Genomic DNA, 20,341 nt, shown 5'->3' with positions numbered 1-20,341 from the left:
CTGTGTCTTTGGTTCTAAGTGTATGTAATAGGGACTGTAAAGCCTGCAATTACAACAGGCTTTTGTTTCCCCTAACGATATGAACCGAGACAAGTCTGTTTATTTCAACTTGAAGGCAATGCCCTTTGTAGACTTGAGTCTTTTTTCAGCTTTTTATTCTGCTATTTCAGCTTCTCCTTCAGGTTTTTATGTGAACTACTGTGACCTTCGCTGTTAGGCAAAGGTCCTTTTGTGCCTAATAAAAAAAGATCACCATTTCTTTTTATGCTGATTTGGAAACTAGAAGTTATTCAATCAAAGCAACAACATCTAAAAGCAGACATTATCACTTGGAAAAAAAATGTGTATTGCCCAAGAAGAATAGTGCTGAATGCGGTGATAAAACATAACTAATCTAAATAGAACAGTGCAGATTAGGTGACTTGGCCATGGTTTTGCGATCTTGAGCAGGACGTATAAAAAGTGAAACAGCAGTGTATGACACTAATAAAAAACAGACCCCCCCCCCCCAAAAAAAAGAAAAAACTGTAATAAAAACTGCCCAAATATTTTATGGGGAAAATACTATTTTTGGTTTAAGTAACCTCCTAAACGGTTCATTTCCGCCCGGTTTTTTATGTCTAAAAGAGGTACATTGTTTTTCATGAAATTTGTTTTACAGTATAATATATTATGAGTATAATAAAGTTTGAAACAAAATCATATCAAAATAAGAAAAATTTAAATAAATTAATTAAAACAAAATTAAAAATTTAATAAATTAACTTTTTTTTTTAATCTTAAGGTTTTTTTAAAAAAAAAAATATTATACTGATACTATTATAATATACTGTAAAATAAATGTTCATGAGAAACAATGTACTGCTTTTATACATATAAATCCACTGTATTGCACTGAATACAGGTATTTTGTATTGAATGCAATACAAATAGATTTGAATTTCCTGCCCCGCCCGTCCCGGAAGGAACATCAGCATTCACCGACGTCACCAGGAACTCCCTGGTGACTCATCGGGTGCAAAGGACGCTGGTCAGAGGAAGAAAGAAGACGGGCATCGCGGAGAAGGTCGCCGGCGGATCAGGTAAGCGCTTTATTTATCATTGTTTTCCAAAGGTTTGTCTACCCCGAGTCACACGGGATTACCGCTGAGAAAGGACAGGCATCTGAGATTAAGCTTTATTAGGCAATATTTATTTTATGGATAACTGGCTTTATATCTAGTAATATCAATAAATGCCCATAAAGCAAACTTTTGTTTAACTTAAAACAGAATAATACATGTAGCAAAAACGTAGCAAATTAAGCTACAATAAAAAAATCTGAAGAGAAATTTACAGCTTTGTGGTTTAGTTCTAACTACATTTTTGTAAAACAAACTGTAATCTTTCTTTAAAAACATTTTTATACATGTATTTGTCTGTTTGTATATATGCATATATGTATTTGCAACCCCTATTTAATGTACAGCGGTGCGTAATATGTTGGCACTATATAAATCCTGTTTATTAATAATAATAAAAATAATAAAAATAACATTTACATCCATTTCTTTTTAACAGGTATGTCCACATACTTATAATCCATGTAATGCAGTATGCTTTTTTTTCAATATATTAGAATAACTACTGTTCCTCCTAACACAGAAAATAAAACCTTTCCTCTTTTTTCCTTCATAGTGCACCAGGATACTTAAAAGATACAACTTGATTGAATGCATTGAGCAACAAATGCAGTTTAACCTTCAATTTATGTACAAATCCTTCAGTAGTGATGAGATGTAAATATCAATAGAACAATATGGGACATATTTATTAAAGCTCTCCGAGACTGAAGAAAATACACTTTCATCAATGAACCTGAATGATCCAAAAACCTGGAATGGATCTGATTCAGAATTGAAAAAAATTGCTAACAAACAGCAAATGACTTTAAGAACCCCATTCTAGGTTTCTATTTCCAGGTTCTCTCTCCAGCCTTTGAGTGCTTTAATAAATCAGGCCCTATATGTCAGAGCTTTTCTTTCTAGGGATTTATATGTCCCTCACCCACTGTACAAATTTATAGCTTCTGGGTAAGGACATTTGTCTAGTAACATACCATATAGTAACTCAATTACTATTAGTATGATGGCAAAACTGTAATAAAGTCAAATAATCAAAGTGGTTTAGGCAACTGGGTTAATTATTCCTACATGCAAATTAAAAAATATCCTAAATTAGTGTAAAAAATATTTAAAAAAATATCTGCTGCTGGTAAAAACTTTATCAAAAAGTTGCTTTTTTCAAAACTATACATACCTTATGTTGTTTTTGAGAACTTTTTGACAGCTGAAACACTTGAAAGTTGTGTTCGTCTTCTGGTCCTGTTGTACCAGCAGAGGGTCCCCAGAATGCTTTCCATAATAAAACTCACTGACCAGCATTATCAGTTTTCCTTTGTCAATTTCCTCTGTTGTATTTTGTGGTCTTGAAACTTCTGTGCTTCCTACTCTAGGGAAAAAATGTTGCATCCTTTCTGGACAACAATACTGTAATCAAGAAAGAAGGCAATTGTCATTATATGAATAAGAATAAAACATGCTGATTTTTAATGTATGCCAAATCTTACTGCTCTACTTATTATGCAAAGAACAGTTATCAACAGAAGAGATAATTTTTAGTTAGCCAATATAAGCTTTGGATGGAACTATAGAAGTTCCATATATGATAGAGGTTATTTCTTGCTTGCCACACAAGGTGCACCCTCACTTGAAGTTTATACCTTCATCTAAGTTGATATGTATTGCTTGATAATTCCAATTTCTCTTTTCAGCAACACATGTGATGACATCTCTACAAAAAAACGTGAACTCTTAAAAGAAACCTGTCAAAGCAGAGCTTCCCATCCAGTGCTGGAGACTGCCTGTTCCATCCAGTGTTGGATTGAAGTCTTAGCTATGACAGGTTAAATGTACCCAGACATGGCAAATAAAAGTGGTGTTTTCAATTTGAGCTTTATTTTACTTTATAATTTTTTATATATGTTTTGAGATTGCTTTTTAATACTTTTATTATAGGTTGTAAAATTTAGGAAAAAATGTATTTCCCTGTAGCTTCACAGAATACAAATCTACATTGCGTAAACCAGGTGCCTTTCTAAACTGAGGTTCAGGTAGTCCCTGAGTTAAAGACATCCGACATACAGACGACTCTTAGATAATAACAGGGCTTCCCTGCTCACTCGTGTAGGATGGAGGCTTGATGTGGTTTGCATGACTTGAAGAAGTAATCTTTTGCTAAACACAGCTGAGGTTGTGGGTGATCTTAAGGACTAAGCTCTTCTGTAACATCTAGTAACCGTTTAATGACCAAGACAAACTCTGCAGTTGTTTCTTTTTGCATATCAAAGCACAGCTTCCTCCAGAAGTTAATGAATGTCTAGGCTCCATAAAGTTTTTTTTTGCTTTGTTTGTGATTAACACACAGTGAGGATTTTATACTGACACAACGCTGCCTAATATTATGTTGAGACAAACATCTGTTCTAATTGCATTTAATAAAATAATGTACCTGTTCTGACTTACATATAAATTCAACTTAAAGACAAACGTATTGTCCCTATCTCATATGTAACCCAGTGACTACGCCTAAAACCTTAAAAACAAAAAGGAGTGGTGACACCTTAGCCAAAAATAGCCCAGCAACACAGAACTTCAGACATTTATAAGAATGATGCATGAAAATAGATTACATTTGGTTTGTTGTTTTATTACCACAATTAACATCCATTTCAAGAAAAGGCTTTCGCTTTTACTTTGCAAAATGTAGAAAAGACTGCATGCAGAAAATCTATCTTTTTAGGGACACAACTGTTGGCAATCTTAAACACTAACTTCTCCAATTTTGAATACTTTGTAACATTCTCAGATCTGTTACAGCATTTTGATCAAGCTCCATTCTGGTTTAATACAGAGTTACAATGAAGAAAAACAACAATTACCTTCATATGGTTCTTCATAGGTTCTAAAAGGTTGAAGTGAATATTGCATTTTGGACAAGCTCGAGGAAAGGGCATTCCATTTTTTGTTGGAGTGGTTCCTGTGCCGGAACTTGCATTACCTTTTATTTGGAAAGAAGTAGCACCGTTACCTTTTAATCAAGAATGCTAGTAAAATATATATTTTTAAAAAAATGAAATAATTACTTAGTTACCTTTTGTGGGTGTATCTTGCAATGGAGTTGTGTGCTGTTGTCTACCAGGCATAGACATTGGAGTAGATATTGTGGGAGACGCTCCAGCTGGCCTACAATCAACTATATTCTCATCAGGTTTTTGCTTTTTCGGTGAGTCATCTGTGAGATCAATTGTGTCTAATTCTTTATCAACTGGTGTATTTTCATTTCGACCTAGGTTAATTTTAAAGGAAAAAAAAACACAAGTTTGTTTCTTCCAGTACTTTATAAAAAGACCTCTGTTGCATGCATGACATTAGCCCATATTTACAGCCCAACAATTTATTTTCATGTGTCATATCTTATGTGTATCACCACTACTTAGCCAATCCCTCCAGCAGGTATGGGGAAATGGTATAAATTCTTGTATTTACTGATTATCCTTTAAGATGTAGAAGGTTTTCTTATACCTGAGGAGCTTTGTGTAAAGATAGTTTGTTGGGTTTTCTGTGAATTCTGCTGTAAAGGCTGTTGAAGTACTGGTATTAGGTTGTTTTGAGGCATCGATAGGGTAGGAGGAGGAGACCTATGAATGAAAGTGGGTGCTGTCCTTGCTGGTGTAGAAACTGGGCGGATTTGGTGTAAGGGTTGTAGTGGTCGAATTAACGTAGTAGAATTTCCTGAAATACACACAACACACTAGTGTTTACCAACAAACAATAAAGGAAAATACATATATCATTATGGATAGTTTGGAATGCTTTGTGCTTTTTTTTTTTCTGAACCACAGGCTACCAACGCTATTTAGATGAGGAAATCTTTTAACTAAGCATACAAGAAATGGAAGAAATACAGTCTATTTATCTTACTCAACTGCAACAAAAAGCACAATTTAAAAAGTTCCAGCAACTCATACTTATTTTTCAAAAAACTGCAAATACATTTGCATCTGTACTTCAGAATAGAAGTTTTATTACATTTTCATTCATTCAAGGTAATGACTTTTTAAATCTTTAAAAAATACTATTTTTCTTGGAATACACAATAAGGCAATAAAGGTTGAAAAACTTTCACACACTGAACAGAAAACTTGGGACTGACAAAGCTCAAAAAGGCTACAAAATTCACCTGGCAAAACTTAGAACAGAAAGGTTTACCAAGAAGACCAAATAGCAGTTTCAAAAAATGTTCTCAATAGGCAGGGTGAACTAAAACGGAGGATCTTTGTACAAGTCGGTCTCTAAAATAAAGCAAGGGCAGAAATCTGGCCTTTATTAGTACCGAAAGCCCAACTATAGTCAAGACCTAACTGCGACAACATATGGACCTGAAAGATTCTCCACCATGATATTAGATTCACTGCTTTCATAAGGATGTTGGTAGCTCAGATATAAAAGTTACACCCTAAAGCATGTTCTAGGCAATTTAGTCACACTTGACTGTTGGGAATATAAAAACACCTCTTCAGACAGGGCAAAGAAATGGGTCATATCCAAAAGAGTGCTCAGTCCCATTTCAAATGACAAAACGAGGACTTAAATGGAACCAGCAAACTAGGATAATGAGGTAGCCCCAGGCCTACTCACGAAGAGAGTTGTCAGAAACGTGACAAGAACAGAGATGATGCTAATGGCTCTGGTAGACCTAGAAGATCAAAGAGCATTTCAGGCTTTCCTCACAATATCTAGTCCAACAGGATGTGGGATAATGAATCCCCCAGATTGTTGTAATTAAAGAAATCATGGGTTCACCCATAAAGCTAGTATTTTTTACTGAAAAAAATTGGAGAAAAAAAGCACGCAAAAATAGGTAAGCCTTTTGCGGGGCGAATGTGGCCTGCTAGTAGTAAGAGGGGGTCATCCAGATTTGTTTTTTTACCCAGTGTGCAAACCTCCTGTAGGAGGCTATATAACAAATATAAACAGTTTCCGGTTATTATAATAAACGGATCTTAAAGAGTACTTGTATTGCATATTGTAGATAGGGTAGGATAGAGAAGGGTATGTGCCACCATTGGAGAAATTTACCCCTCTCATTTCATTGGTACCAAGTCAGAAAGGGCAAATTCAAGAACATTATCATGACCCAGTAATTGCCTCCTTAACAGAACACCTGTCATACCACAAATATATAAACTCCTTCTGAAAACATAGCTGTCTGGCTTAAATACTCTTTACCCATAATTATCACACACCTAAAACAAGCATGCAGAAACATGTGTGACAACTTGTGTGGAAAATTAGCTGAGCACATGAGCTGTTATACTTATTCTGGGACAACAATTCAGAAAGTATTAAAGGCAGAGAACATCAACCAGGCAAATTGCATTTTTTATACCAAGTCAGCAATGGATGCTTACATATTCTAGCAAACTAAAAAGGTCATTGGTAGTAACATCAATATTTTTCTTGAGACAGATTTACATAAACAATCCAAAACGCCAGAATATTTATAGGGTGGTTAAAAGAACATCACAGAACTTGATATTTCCATCTGAATATAAAATATATTCATCATTTTCACATGAAGACAAGAGAACAGCAGCTCACTGGTCCCAAATATTCTTTAATGTCTTTCCAAACAGCACGATGAACAAAAGCACTAAATTAAGCAATCACTTCAAATTGTTTTGTATTACAATGCCTGTAAATTGCAACTTTTGTCTTTTTTTGGTTTGGTTATTCATCCTGTACCGTGGTAAATAATAAAAAAACAGGGATAAAACCACATTTAAGGCCTGAATGTAAAATTTCTTTACCGCTACTTTGGATACACTTCAAAAAAAAACAAACTCTTAGCCATATTAACCAATACAATTTCTAACATCAAACTTCTCCTCTGACCTTCTTTCTTATTAGCCAAGAGGCCAGGGAATGCAACTGACAGTGTCAGCGCTAACTGAGAGCCACTAAACAGGGCCAGTAGCTGTGATGCGAGGACAGTAGTGTATGAATTTACAAAGAAACAGTATTGACCTGGAACTAACCCCTTACCTGTAACTAATTTACAAGTGCTAAATGACCTGGAGGAGCTCTTTTTTAATATAACATTGCCCAATCACAGATGGCCACGAGTACTAAATGTGATAAAGGGTTTTCCCAGCTTTCCTCATAAAATTCTTAAATTAGTAAAAAGCCAATACTGAATGAACACACACACTTAGGGACATACAGCTGTACATACCTGTTGCAGTAAATGTCTGCACACCTTGTGGATTTTGTGGTAATGTTGTACTTGGTCTCAAAGCATACATTACGTTATGAGAATTATTAGCGGTAACCAGGGAAGAGGTCATAATATAACCCTAAATAGAAAAGAAACAAGCCTTTCAAATGATTTAATTGCATAATAAATATCTTTATATACACATTAACATAAGACAATACAGACTGAGAAAACAAGAGATAAATACCTGGTTTACCATTACTGGCTGTGCAGGGATGGTGGCAACAGGTCGCAGTGACTGTTGTGAAACAGTAGGAAATGTGATGTTTCGACATACTGGTGGAGTGTTTGGTGTGAACGCCCCAGGCCTGCAAATGGGACCCGGATTTGGTCTTAGTGGCTGCTGAAATGGAAGTCCTCCACTGACAGGTCTCCTTACTGGCTCTTGCATGCCAACAGGTCTTGGTAGTGGTTGAACAATGGCAGAACTAACTGCTGGTCTAGTAACAGGTTGATACATAGGAGAAACTGGTTGATTGGCATTAGCAATATTGTGTGCTGAAGTAATGGATTTGTAGTTTTTATTTGGTGACTGAAGAGCAGTATTGGTTCCTGCAAAAACAGAAATGCAAAAATCCATAATAAAAATTAAATGGGACAAAAAACTTGAATTAATATTTAAGACAATTACCTCTAGCAGGTGTTCCATTCTCAGCCCTTCCAACTGAAGCAGGCTGGGCCCCTGAAGAATTGCCTGTAATATTACAAACACAGTAAATTAACTTATTGAGTAACATTAACATTTTTACTGCAAATAGAACAAACTCCTAAGTTAACTAGCAGTTTACCTAATAAATCTATAGAGAATGTACAACGTATAGTGAAAGCTTTAAAACAACTCTTGAATGTGCTTTTCCAGCAAACCTTCCATACATGTGATTGCTAATACAAATAACTACACCATTGTTAACTAAAGCAAGTGATTTATGCAACATAATTTAGCAGCAACAAATAAATGTTTTATGTAGATTTTAGTTCAAGATAAAAAAACAAAAACAAAGCATAAGTATATTCATACTACTCCTTAAAACATCAATACCGTAGGGGCCACAGGATATTGTAAGATTTATATTTATTTATTATTTATTTATACCACTAACTCTATTTCAGTAACAGGCTGCAGTACACAGCAGTTCTGCGAAGTATAGGGCAGAGTAGGAATTATATAATATTCTAGAAAGTAAAAAGAAATAGTGTTTCCCCTGAATCACTTCCACAATAAAAGAAACAAATCAATTGACTGAACAAAAAAACAAACCAGCATATGGCTGCTATAAGCCTTAAACTTAGTAAAAACTTTTAAAATCTCCATTGAAAAAGCTACAATGGTGGTATTGAAAAAAGTTACAGAAGTTTACAGCGTAGAAAAAAAACTGTATTATTTACTATCTTCTGTGAAAAGTTCTGTGACTAAAGAAAGCGATTCTTTTTAATACAATGTAAAAATAAATCTTACTTGGAGTAGTGGTTTTTGATCCACTAGTTTCACTAACAAAGATAAGTTCATCATCGTCATCTTCCTCCATTTCTTTATCTTGTTGTTGCCATGGTTCAAGCTCTTCCTCCTCACATTCCATCAAAAGTTCAGCCATTTCATCCTTGAAAAAAAGAAATAAGAAAAATAGTCTTGGTTCACAGGCAATTCGGTTCTGCTCAGATATTTTGTCAGAGTGGTATGTGTCCCACTTTGGAATAATTTCTATTTTTAGCACACCTGTAAGTAGTAAATGCCTGGCTGTAGCAAGTGGTAACTGAAAAATGTATATGTACCAGAAATCTATCTATTTTCCTTTTTAACACACTTAGGGTTTTATTTATAAAACAGGGAATATGACATTCCCTTGAGAAAATAATTCACTGCTATTGAAACACAAACTTGGAAGATTCTCACCAGGAAATGTCATATTTTCCGTTTTTGTAAATAGAGTCCCTAATGTTGAATTCTAAACCTTACCATTCACTTTACAGACCTAGTGGGTTTAAAACTGCCAGCTATACACCAATAATTAATACAGAATCTGGGCTAGCATGTGTACATGTTGGGCTCAGAATATTGGATTTGCAGCATTAAAGATGGCCTTAATGATATAAAAAACCTTTATGCTATAAGCTGATCATTTAAGTAAACCAAAATTTATTGTGGAATGATTGCCTTTTTTCCCCTCTAAAGGCTTGCTTCCACTATGGCTGCAAGCTGCAACTGGCTGTTTATGTTGCTAACAAAAAAAAGTTGTGTATGGTTTACTTCTGAAAGTGTAGTTGGTACATATCAAGAGAAGCCAACCTTGTGCTCCAGAGACATACACAAAGCTGGTTTGGTTAATGACTCAACCTCAAATAGAAATACTGATTTTAGTTGATTAGACCCTGTAATTATACCACATAAGCTTATTTTAAAAACATACTACAATTCATATGAACTAATTCTAATAGTGTAATATGAATAAATAACAAAAGCAGTGCAACCCATCTCTACAACTTTTGTAGAATGCCAAGACAAAGAATATTAGCAGCAGTCCTCAGATAAAAACTCAGTGGAAGAATTGAACATTTTTCAAAATAAGACCTCACCAGAGTTGAATAGGTCTGGTTTTGTAAACATGAGGTTTAGGTAAATTTAGAATAGTTGAAACTTTCACTCAGTAGCTAAATCTGTCTACTGTAGGAATGATAGGATTCTTTTAATTGTAAAGATGAATGAATTTCTTAAGGCCTCAATATTTTCACAATTTACATTCAGACATAAAGCCTACTAATGTAGGAAATGTAGTTCTAGTGTCTTAAAAATAAATGCTTCTTTAGAAACAATGTATGTGTAAGTTAGGTAGGTGTAAGTTCAAACACCGGTACTTAGAAAATTCCTAGCAATGATCACCGTTCAAGGCCAATGTCCATTCCTACACCTGCTCTGCGACTTGATAGCTCTGTTATAGAAGGATAGAGACTGACAACAGTGGAGAAAAGAAAAATAAAACAACTGCAAACAAAATCATTTAATATTGTAAAAACAAAACGTTTTTTGTTTTTTAAACAAGCTAGTTGATTTTTCAATACTTTTTTTGTAATGTAAGGCTTTGATGCTGAAGTGAGTTAAATGATTTTTTTTTCAAAAATGAATATGCCTTACTTTCAGACAAAGATGAAAGCTGACTGACTCCTATATCAGTAGACTAGGTGTTTATATTTCATGGGAACATGGAAACTGTACTGTCACAGAGGGTACATTTGTATTGGCTTGCCACTATGATTGTTCTAAATACGCGAGCCTCTCAGGCATGCGCAGAAGGAGGCCCTTTTGAGAAAAGAAAACAACATTGCATGTGCAGTGAGATCGGCAACTTTTTTCTCACCTAGGTCACCCGATCTCACACCTGGGTCAGGTGACATAAGAAGAAGCCAGAAGTAGAGGAGAGGATGGCGGCACCCAGTGCGCCAGCCCGAAGACAGATGCCGGGACGACGCGAGACCTGATGAAACAGACCGGATGGATTGGACTGCCCTGTGGGACTGAAGTAAGTTTATTTTTGTTGTTTTGGGGGCTTTTGAGTTTAGTTCCTCTTTAAGCCTACCAGTGGAGTCCACCTAATATACAGGCAGACACATTTATGTACTACAATACAGTGGATGAAAACATATTGCAGCAGATACACTTTGTTGCTGCTGATCAATAAGTTTGTAATATGTGCACCTGGCCACTATTTTGTTTGGAATAACAACAATGCCACCGATGCTGGCCCTCCCTGTGAGCTGCAGTGTCTGGGAGGGTGAAACACAAATAAGAAAAATTCAATCAGGGAAAGCCAAGGAAGTTTTGTTTATTAATGAGGTTTGTGACTCACATAGCAACTGGATTTTGTACTTGTTTGTACCATTAAACAATAGCCTTTACAACAGGGCTTTACCACTAAAAATATGTTCTAAACATTTTTTATTAAATTAAAAAGTGCAATTCTAGTAGTAAACTTTTCTTAGTAAAGCAGCACTTGCACAAAACATATTAAAGAAAAGAACTATGAACTGGTTTTAGTTTAACATTTTTACATTTTAATGCAGGTATAGACATGTATAGATAGGCATGTTGGAGGCGTTAAGCTCCCTAACCACATTAAGCTATACCCTAGCAATAAAGAATACTCTGAAGAAGAATTATAACATTTTGAAGATTTACAAAATCATTATCTTTACAACACGCAAAAGTTACAAATTGTTCCCAAACAATGGAGAGCAACAACAAATAAACAGACTGTGGTGTGTTTACATGCCTGTAGGTCTGTTTATGCAGAGGTCAATGTGGGCTACAGCAGATATTCTAATTAGTATAATGTTTGAACTGTTTCTTAAACTTAAAACAAAAAAAAAAAACAACAACAATTTATAAATATACGATTATTTTCCCCATTTAACAGCAATATAAACAAGGGAAGCTGAACACCCTTTGCATGGCCCAGCCTGCTGTGCTTTTCCTGGTGTTTTGGAAACTCTGATTTGACGAATGATATTACATGGAAGTTGGGGCAGGTTCAGAGCTGCAATGGGAGCAAGCGATCCCACACAGATCCCAGCGAATGACACCTTGCATTTGCAGTTCTGACAGCAGGTGGCAGTGAGCGGTACTGAACCTCTCACTGCCTCCCCCATTCATTCTCTATTGGAGTGCCTCGGGTAGACTCAATTGGCCTTATTTATTAAAGCGCTCCAAGGCTGGAGAAGATACACTTTCAAGTCAGTGAACCTGAGTGATCCAGCAAATCTGAAATGGGTTTCTTCAAAGTCATTTGCTAGCAAATGTTTTCAATTCTGGACCAGATCCATTTCAGGTTTGCTGGATCACCCAGCTTCACTGATGAAAGTGTATCCTCTCCAGCCTTGGAGAGCTTTAATAAATCAGGCTCTATATGTAGCCATCTCCTCTGAGGCTGCAGTTCAGTGGTGAAAGTAAGAAGTAACCACACTGCAACCTCACCACCAGTCCGAATATGGCTTTAATGTACAAATACTGGTGGTAAAAAGTTGGGATGGTTTGGCAACACTGATGATGCTGACCATTTGACAGTAGCAACTACAAATCTTTCCACCTATTTGTTCCGATGACATGTAGCTTGTTACAGAATTCTTAGTGTAGCCTACAACAATGCTAATGTACGCAGCTACAAAATGCTGGTGTGCCATGATCAGGAGCTACAAAGGACATGAATAGTTACAGAAGCTGGCTGTAAAAAGTTAATTGCTCAGCAATTAAGTCTACAAAGGCTTTACATTTTAGCAACACAAACCATACACTCATCTACAAATCTTTTTTTTCCCTAGCAACAAAGAAAAAAAATCTGAGCCAGACTATTATGTAGCTGCTACAAATCACCAATGTGACATGGGCCAACATGTTCTGCCTTTCATTCACTTTAAAAATGTTATCTAGATGCTATGGGCAGCTAAGCCATATTTCTTTCACATTTTATTTGTTGTGTAGGGTCACTGTAAAATACATCTTGTGCCTAGGTAAATGCTCAGGATGCTAATATGCTAATCTTCTACAATTGTGGTATGGCTTCAATACTTTCATAGCCACCGACCCACAAGTACACAGGAAAAGTCACAATGAAGTCAGAACTGCTGATCTGTAATGTTCTTTCAGGTCTGTAAAAAACTATTAGCTATAAGCTAACTATAAGCTATAAGCCAGCCACAACAGTTCTAGCAATTGCTGGATTTTAGGGTTCCAGGCCACTGTGGAAGTAACAAAAACTGACTGGGTAACCAGCCAGAGCCCATCTGTGTACATAATCGTGAGGCTGATTTACTAAAAAAGTTGAGCCTTTTGACACAAACTAAGTATTCATTTGAATTAGAAAACCATGTGAAAAATAAATTCCTTCTTTAAATCATCCTCAGTAAAAAATCTTCTGGAACAGACCTTAGCGGCTCATAAATTCAGAGCGGTAAGAGTGCCTAAAACTTAAACCAAACTAGATACCTCCTATTGTGTGATAGTCCCCTCCACCTCCTAGACTGTAAGCTCTTCGGGGCAGGGTCCTCTCCTTTTCCTGTGTCACTGTCATGTGCAACCTCCATTTATTGTTCAGCCCTGCGTAATATGTTGGCGTTATATAAATCCTGTTTAATATTATTATTACTATTATCAATAATAATAGACCTGCAGTACTCACCTATCCCCATTTCTTCTTCCTAAGGACAATTTTTGACCATTTTGATTGGCCGGACCAGAATGACATAACTTTCACATTCATTCATTCTCAGCACATGGGCCAGGGAAGCCGAGATTGTTGGGTTTCCCGAGCAATCTGAGCACAACCAGCTGATCATGGATTTTTTAAAGTCACTTTATCTCCAAGATTGAATTAAAAAATGTGCTCATACATACGGACGACTCCTAGATACAAACAGGGCTTCCCTGCTCCCTTGTGTGAAAGACTGAGGCTGGAGGGGGGCAGTTTGAATGACTTGCAGAAGGAATCTTTTGCTAAACACAGCTGAGGTTTTAGGTGATCTTAAGGACTGAGCTCTTCTGCAGCCTCTTGTAACTCTTTATTGACCAAGACAAACTCTGCAGTTGTTTCTTTTTGCATATCAAAGCACAGCTTGCTTCAGAAGTTAATGAATGTCTAGGCTCCATAAAGTTTTGTTTTTGCTTTGTTTGTGATTAACTCACATTGAGGATTTATTACAGTAACTGACACTACTCTGCCTAATAATATGTTGAGACAAACATCCATCCTAATTACATTTATTAAAATAATGTACCTGTTCCGACTTACATACAGGTTTACCTTAAGAACAAACCTATAGTCCCTATCTTGTATGTAACCTGGGGTAAGATTACCTGTATATATTGCAGACTTAAAATTCTTTTATAGCATGGATATAACACTGTAACAGTATCAGCTCCTGATATAAAAAACAACAAATCCTGCAACATTGTTACAGATTTTTAAATACAGCACACTGATAAATACTCAGTGTTGGAGCTCTCAATGGCTATCAAATCTGCCATTCCTGAGATTTCATTACCCTACCACAAAGTTTCAGATAACACTGTAACAATATCGCTTCTTGTTTAGAGAATATGGAATGCTGCAACATTGCTGTGGATTTATACATACAGCACTTCTTCAGCATTGATCGTTAATCAATCTGCAAATCCAAATATTAAATTATTGCAGAAGTACAACACCCTTGATTTTATAAAAATAAAGGGTGCAGCTCCGCCCCCTAATTCCTACATCAGGCATCCCGGGAGGCTCTTGGGTGCTCCTTCTGCGCATGCCTCAGCATCTTGCCCATGCGCAGAAGGAGCCTTTTCGTGCAAAGAGAAAAATTTTCTGATCTCACACATGCGCAGAGACATCGCCAAGTTTTGTTTTCATTCTACGTCACGCGATCTCGCGCCTGGGTCTGGTGACGTAAGAATAAGAATCAGGAAGAAGAGGCGAAGATGGCGCGCCGGTTTGGAGACTCGGATGACGCAGGACCTCCAGACTGATCAACTGCTCTGCAGGATTGAAGGTAAGTATATTTTTTTTGTTTTAGGCATTTTTCAGTTTGGTTCCTCTTTAATTCCCCAACCTCAATGTTGCAGATTTAAATCCCAGTAACAATGTTGCAGCATTCAGTGCTCTTCATTCCAAGAATATTGAGCTGGATCCATACAAACCTCACACCGGCGTTGGCATCAATCTGCCAATCTTCAATAAACTCAATCACAACGATCAATCGCTGAATAGAGCGAGCGATAAATCAGAAAGCAGATTTGTGTTTTATTGTCATTTCTTTGTAGATCAGCCGGTGTATAGATGAGCCCTGCTTGCTTTGTACCTGGCTCCTGCCTATGAAGGCGATATGGGGGGTGTGTATGAGGATAGTCAGGCTGAGATTTGTGTGCTGATTATGTAGATCTGTGATTATTATGTGGCATCAGGTAGTACACATGGGAGAATACAATCACTAGCAGCCCTCCTTTTGTATGGCAGCGCCACCCGGGCTCCAGCGAGGGCAAAGCCGCCACAATTGCGCACGTCAACTTAATTACAGGAAATTCGTCCGTGTGACGCTTTAATAATCTTTCCCCGCTCACCCCCCTCGCCCTGACACCAGCAGCGCTCCGCCGCCTGTTTGTTTAGCAGCAACAAGATGGCGTCCGACACGGCGATGGTCGGCAAAGCATCCTGTGTGCGCCTTACCCCACCTCCCCCTATGTATGAGGCGCTCAGCCCCGGGTCTCCACGTCAGGCCTTGCAGGAAAATACCCCCCGACACAGCACACCTACCCCTCCTCCCCGCGCTCTCCCGGTATGGGGAAAACAAAGCGAGCTTACCGTGTGCGGGGGGTGGAATGGCTCGGCAGCTTGGCAGATAACACGACGGCAAGCCGTGCCGGGGCTGCTCACTGCCGCTATCGGGGAGTTGGCGTGAACTGGCTGCGGTGAATGCTGGGTAATGGTAGGTCGGACAAGGCTGCCTGTGTGCTGGAGGCGCGCAGGCCGGGGGAGCATGTGCTGTCCTGCCCCGGCACAGCGCCATTTGTGGGCTGCGGGCGGAGTGCGAAGGCACAGCAATGTGGCCACTGAGAGGAAACCAAACTGGAGGCAAATGCCATGGAGACTCTTCATCAATATACTTTGTTTTACCAATAAACATTGAGATATATTTGGAGGTTTTATCTTCTCCAAAAAAACCCTAAAAAACTATTTTTTTAAATTACACATTCTACTCAATTTCAAGACTTTTTTGGTCCACAAAATGGAAACTTTTTGTATATGAAAGTTTTATTGTACACACTAAAACGCACACACCAGGGCTGTTGCCATGGTACTCGATAGAGGTTTTAAAAAATGTAATAAATAAATATATATAAAGTATTTAGAGATACATTTTGAAATAAAACAGTTCAACAAGATGTAATTTAACAAAATATAAAAAAAATGAAAGGGAGCAGGAAGAATCACCCTGACCGCGATACCGATGGCCTCCTTTTTGCAAAACCTAAAACTTACATAACTCAGAATTTCTACTTTACATAAAAGGATAGACAACCCTTTTATGAAAGGTAACAATTGTTTATTTTTTTTTTTTTTAAGTGCAACACGCTGTTTTTTTTTTTTTTTTTTAAAAAGGGTGCACCACTGCCGCTTAGGCGTTCAAGAATGAATGGGAGCCCAAAGCCTTTGTGCTCCCATTCATTCTCGATCACCTAGGCTCTTGGGTGCTCCTTGTGCGAAATCCCGAGCATCTCAGGGATGCAGAGAAGGAGCCCTTTTGTCAAAAGGGAAAACAAAATTGCTGATCTCCCACATGCGCAGTGAGATCGGCCAATTTTTTCCCATGTACCTCCCCCGATCTCATGCCTGTGTCGGGTGATGTAGGAACAATAACCTGGAAGAGGAGACAAAGATGGCGGTACCCGGAGTGTCAGCCCGAGTGTAAGTGAATTTTTTTGTTTTAGTTCCTCTTTAATTGGACAATGGTGAATGATAAACTCACGTGCATTATTAAGGATACCCCACATGCCTTTGATCTTACCTGGGATCCATGGATCGCTCCCTGTTCCTCAGCTCAGTCCTCCTCCCTGATGTGAGAAAAAACAACAGACAGAAAGGTTTTTTGGCATAATGTATATTTGTTATAACACAATACATGTTATGCCACAAAACCCTTCTGTCTGTTGTTTTTTCTATTATTATTGTTCTGGGTTGGCATATGCTCACAAAGGGCAACTTTCTGTGAGATCAAACAGATTTCTCACCACCACATATATACTAATTGTATTATATACTAATAATTATAACTTTTGCCACATTTCAAAACACACATATGCAAAAGTTTTTTAGACCAAAAATAACTTTAGACTTTTAGATCAAGTAAATTCATACATTTTAACTTAAAATTTCAACAGTATTTTTAATATTGTGATAATGCATATATTAATAAATCACTAATAATACATAATATCATTTTAAAAAACATCAATCTCAATTTTATTTGCTGCTTTACACGTTTCATGGATCCAGTCTACTTCTTCAGGAGTAGATTGAGAACTACAATGAACACTGTTGTTTGATCAGATTAAAATCCATGTAATTCCTGTTTTCTTTTTTTTTTGGCTTCTTGCCTCTTGTTTAGAGGATAATAAGGACTTGGGGCAGATTAGAAACATTTTGAATGTAGGTGTTGTAGGTGTATTGAAAGATCTTTTGGAAAAATGGTTTGGTATTATGCAGAGTTGAGTTAAAACTGATTTTAACTGAAACATCTTTTGTATGTTATTGTAGCTCTTAATTTACCCCTAAAGAAATGGACTGATCCAAAAAACGCGTTGAACAGCAAAATATAAATATTGAGATTGATGTTTTTATAAGTCTTTTTATTAATATTTTATAGAATAATCAAAATATTGTTTAACTTTTATTTAATATACCTTTTATTGTGATTTTCAAAAATTTAACAAACAGGAATAAAAGAAAATATAAAACACAAAATAAACAACAAGTACAAACATGAAAGACATAGCAGTTAAGACAAACTGTGCACTGAATTATTCCTCTTGGTATACAATGACTGCACATTCTCTATATTAAAGGGCATAAATGTTTGCCAAATACCTATACCTGAGAGTATGTTATATTGATAAATATAAAAAACATTTTAGAAATAAGAAAAGACATGAAGGGAGAAAAAGAAATAGAAAGAAAAAAAGGGGGGGGGGGGGGGGGCTGCGCAGTGATGGAAACCAAAAACATGAAAAACATTGCATGCTTTCTGTATTGTTATGGGCAAAGAATAGCTCACCATATAGAACAGCAATGGGGTAACGGAATGGGGTAAGTACCACTTCCCATTCTCCACCTAGGAGAGTATTAAGTATAAATGTAAACCATCTAAACCAATGATCAGCTTGTATCTCTTCATTGATAGCATTTTTGACATCCAGCTTTTCTAAATCGATTAAGTTGGTCAGATCATTTGAAAATATTGTGTACATATTAAGGTAAAATGTAAAAAATTACTTCCCTTGAAAGTCCGGTTCTTTTTGGTCTAGAAAAAAGTTTTGCATATTGTTCAGGAAGAACCCAAATAAAAGAGAATGGTATCCTATGCTCTGTGCAACCTTTATGTGTGCTAAGGAGACCATTCCATTGGCATTACCCTAATGTTTTGCTTTTTTACAAAATCTCAACAATTTTGTAAAATAATACCATTTTAAGTTGGCTTTAATTCTGGCTTTCAAAATAAAGTCACTTCTACTTTAATTTGTATATGGGCCACTCAGAGACATGACCAAGGAAATTAAAAAAAATCAAAAAGTCAGCCAACCCCATCATTTTACAAGGGTTTCAAGATGACTTTGATAAAGCAGAAAGGTTAAGGATGAGGGAAAAAAAGGGGTCCAGAGCAAGAGTTATGCTCTGGACATGTCTTGGACAGTTGCACCTAATTGTTGATCAAAAATGTGGATTCACTGGCTCTTATGAAGGCAGCAGTAGGTATAAAGTTTAAGAACAAGAAGAGAACTTTGGGAAAACTTTAATGAGGAAAAAGTTGATTTGCTTCATGCCAATTACGAAGTCTATGGTAACATGAAGACAGACAATTATTTTAATTGATGTAGGTATGAAATTAATATTTTATTTTGGACTATACTATATATATTGTTATTCCCACATGCAACACCTATATGGGACTAAGTAGGCACCATTATTAGTCACATCTAATTTTCATCAATATATAATTATTAATGTATTTACAGATGCTCACATGCAACATCATGCTCACATGCAACACATTTATCAAATATTCTTGACGTTTTTTACAGCTTCCTCAGAAGAACTTTTCGATAAGAACGTTTTTAACATTAACATTTACTATAAACATTTACAATGACTCAATTAGATATATATGACCATATGCGATTCCCTAAAAGCCATAATTTCTGAAAAATGTACAAATATAATGCTTCAGTTAGTAAGCCTATCTGTTGGTCTGTATAGTGAGCACTCAAACAGGAGATCTCTGTATTTAAAATTCAACATGTCTCTCCATTATTGCTCAAGGCAAGTATTCAGGCAGGAAAAGTATCAATGATGTTCCTATATCAAGATGAAGGGGGGAGAGGACCGAGAAAACCAAATATCTTCATGCATATATGTTTTTCTGGGTGGCAATAAGATTGTATGGAATGTAGAGACGTGACACTCCACCACAAACCAATACATCTAGATTTTATTTTGTACAACCACACCCTTAACCCAAGGCTTGGATGAAGGAATTTTACCAATATTTTACACACAGTAAAAACCCCTATAACAATTTTCACTACAAACAAAAAATACATGTTTAAGTTAGATGCATTCTAACCTTTTAATAAAGGTTACATAAAGATAAAAGATACCATACGACAGATACATTAAATGATACATTAAGACAAATTCCCCCAAATACAAAGTTAATGTTTTTGGTATACAAATTGGTTCTCCGATGACCCAACGGTTTGCTTAGGTTTCTTCAGTTAGTGTTATTTTCTGTTAGTGAAACAAACTGGAAATCCCATTAGATCTTTTTGAGGCCATTTGTAATATTTTCTTGATATTCTTTAAAGCTCTTACCTGAGCTCCTACAATATGGGAGATGAGCATTTCCAACATTTAAAGTTGTCCTTAATTCTTGGTGTGCTTTAAAAATGTCTTAACCCCCCTAGCGTACTAATTCTGTCTGTATTTCCATGCAAAAAGCGTTGCATTTTTTTGCATGGAAATTCATTTTACATTGTAGGCCTATAATTCTTAGGCATAACTCATCAAAATATGTCCAATATTTAAAAAATATATAAAAAAATTAAAAAAGTATAGCTAAACGTAATATAACTGTACAGTAGCATGTATAACATATATATAATATAACTATATAAAGATTTCTTTGTATTGACAAAATAAAGCTATTTTGTATTGAATCCAAT

At 36.4% G+C, this 20,341-nt stretch overlaps 1 protein-coding gene across 1 annotated transcript in view; it reads right to left on the bottom strand.

The window, feature by feature from the left end:
- ZNF280D (zinc finger protein 280D) overlaps positions 1-15,919 on the bottom strand; it is a 32,752-nt gene extending 16,833 nt beyond the window's left edge. Inside the window, exons 1-10 of the mRNA XM_072399094.1 lie at positions 15,708-15,919; positions 8,834-8,975; positions 8,009-8,071; positions 7,565-7,929; positions 7,336-7,456; positions 4,623-4,832; positions 4,192-4,386; positions 3,980-4,098; positions 2,290-2,528; positions 2,099-2,136 (exon numbers count right to left, since the gene is read on the bottom strand). Of these exons, the coding sequence (XP_072255195.1) occupies positions 2,099-2,136; positions 2,290-2,528; positions 3,980-4,098; positions 4,192-4,386; positions 4,623-4,832; positions 7,336-7,456; positions 7,565-7,929; positions 8,009-8,071; positions 8,834-8,975; positions 15,708-15,884 (1,669 nt within the window). The 5' untranslated portion in view covers positions 15,885-15,919. The remainder of the gene's footprint in view (positions 1-2,098; positions 2,137-2,289; positions 2,529-3,979; positions 4,099-4,191; positions 4,387-4,622; positions 4,833-7,335; positions 7,457-7,564; positions 7,930-8,008; positions 8,072-8,833; positions 8,976-15,707) is intronic.
- Between the last annotated feature and the right edge of the window lie 4,422 nt (positions 15,920-20,341).

Source organism: Pyxicephalus adspersus, chromosome 2 (genome assembly GCF_032062135.1).
Source record: "Pyxicephalus adspersus chromosome 2, UCB_Pads_2.0, whole genome shotgun sequence".
Classification (NCBI taxonomy): Eukaryota; Metazoa; Chordata; class Amphibia; order Anura; family Pyxicephalidae; genus Pyxicephalus; species Pyxicephalus adspersus.
Note: the sequence above shows the minus strand (reverse complement) of the source record. Positions and strands in the feature narration are given on the sequence as shown.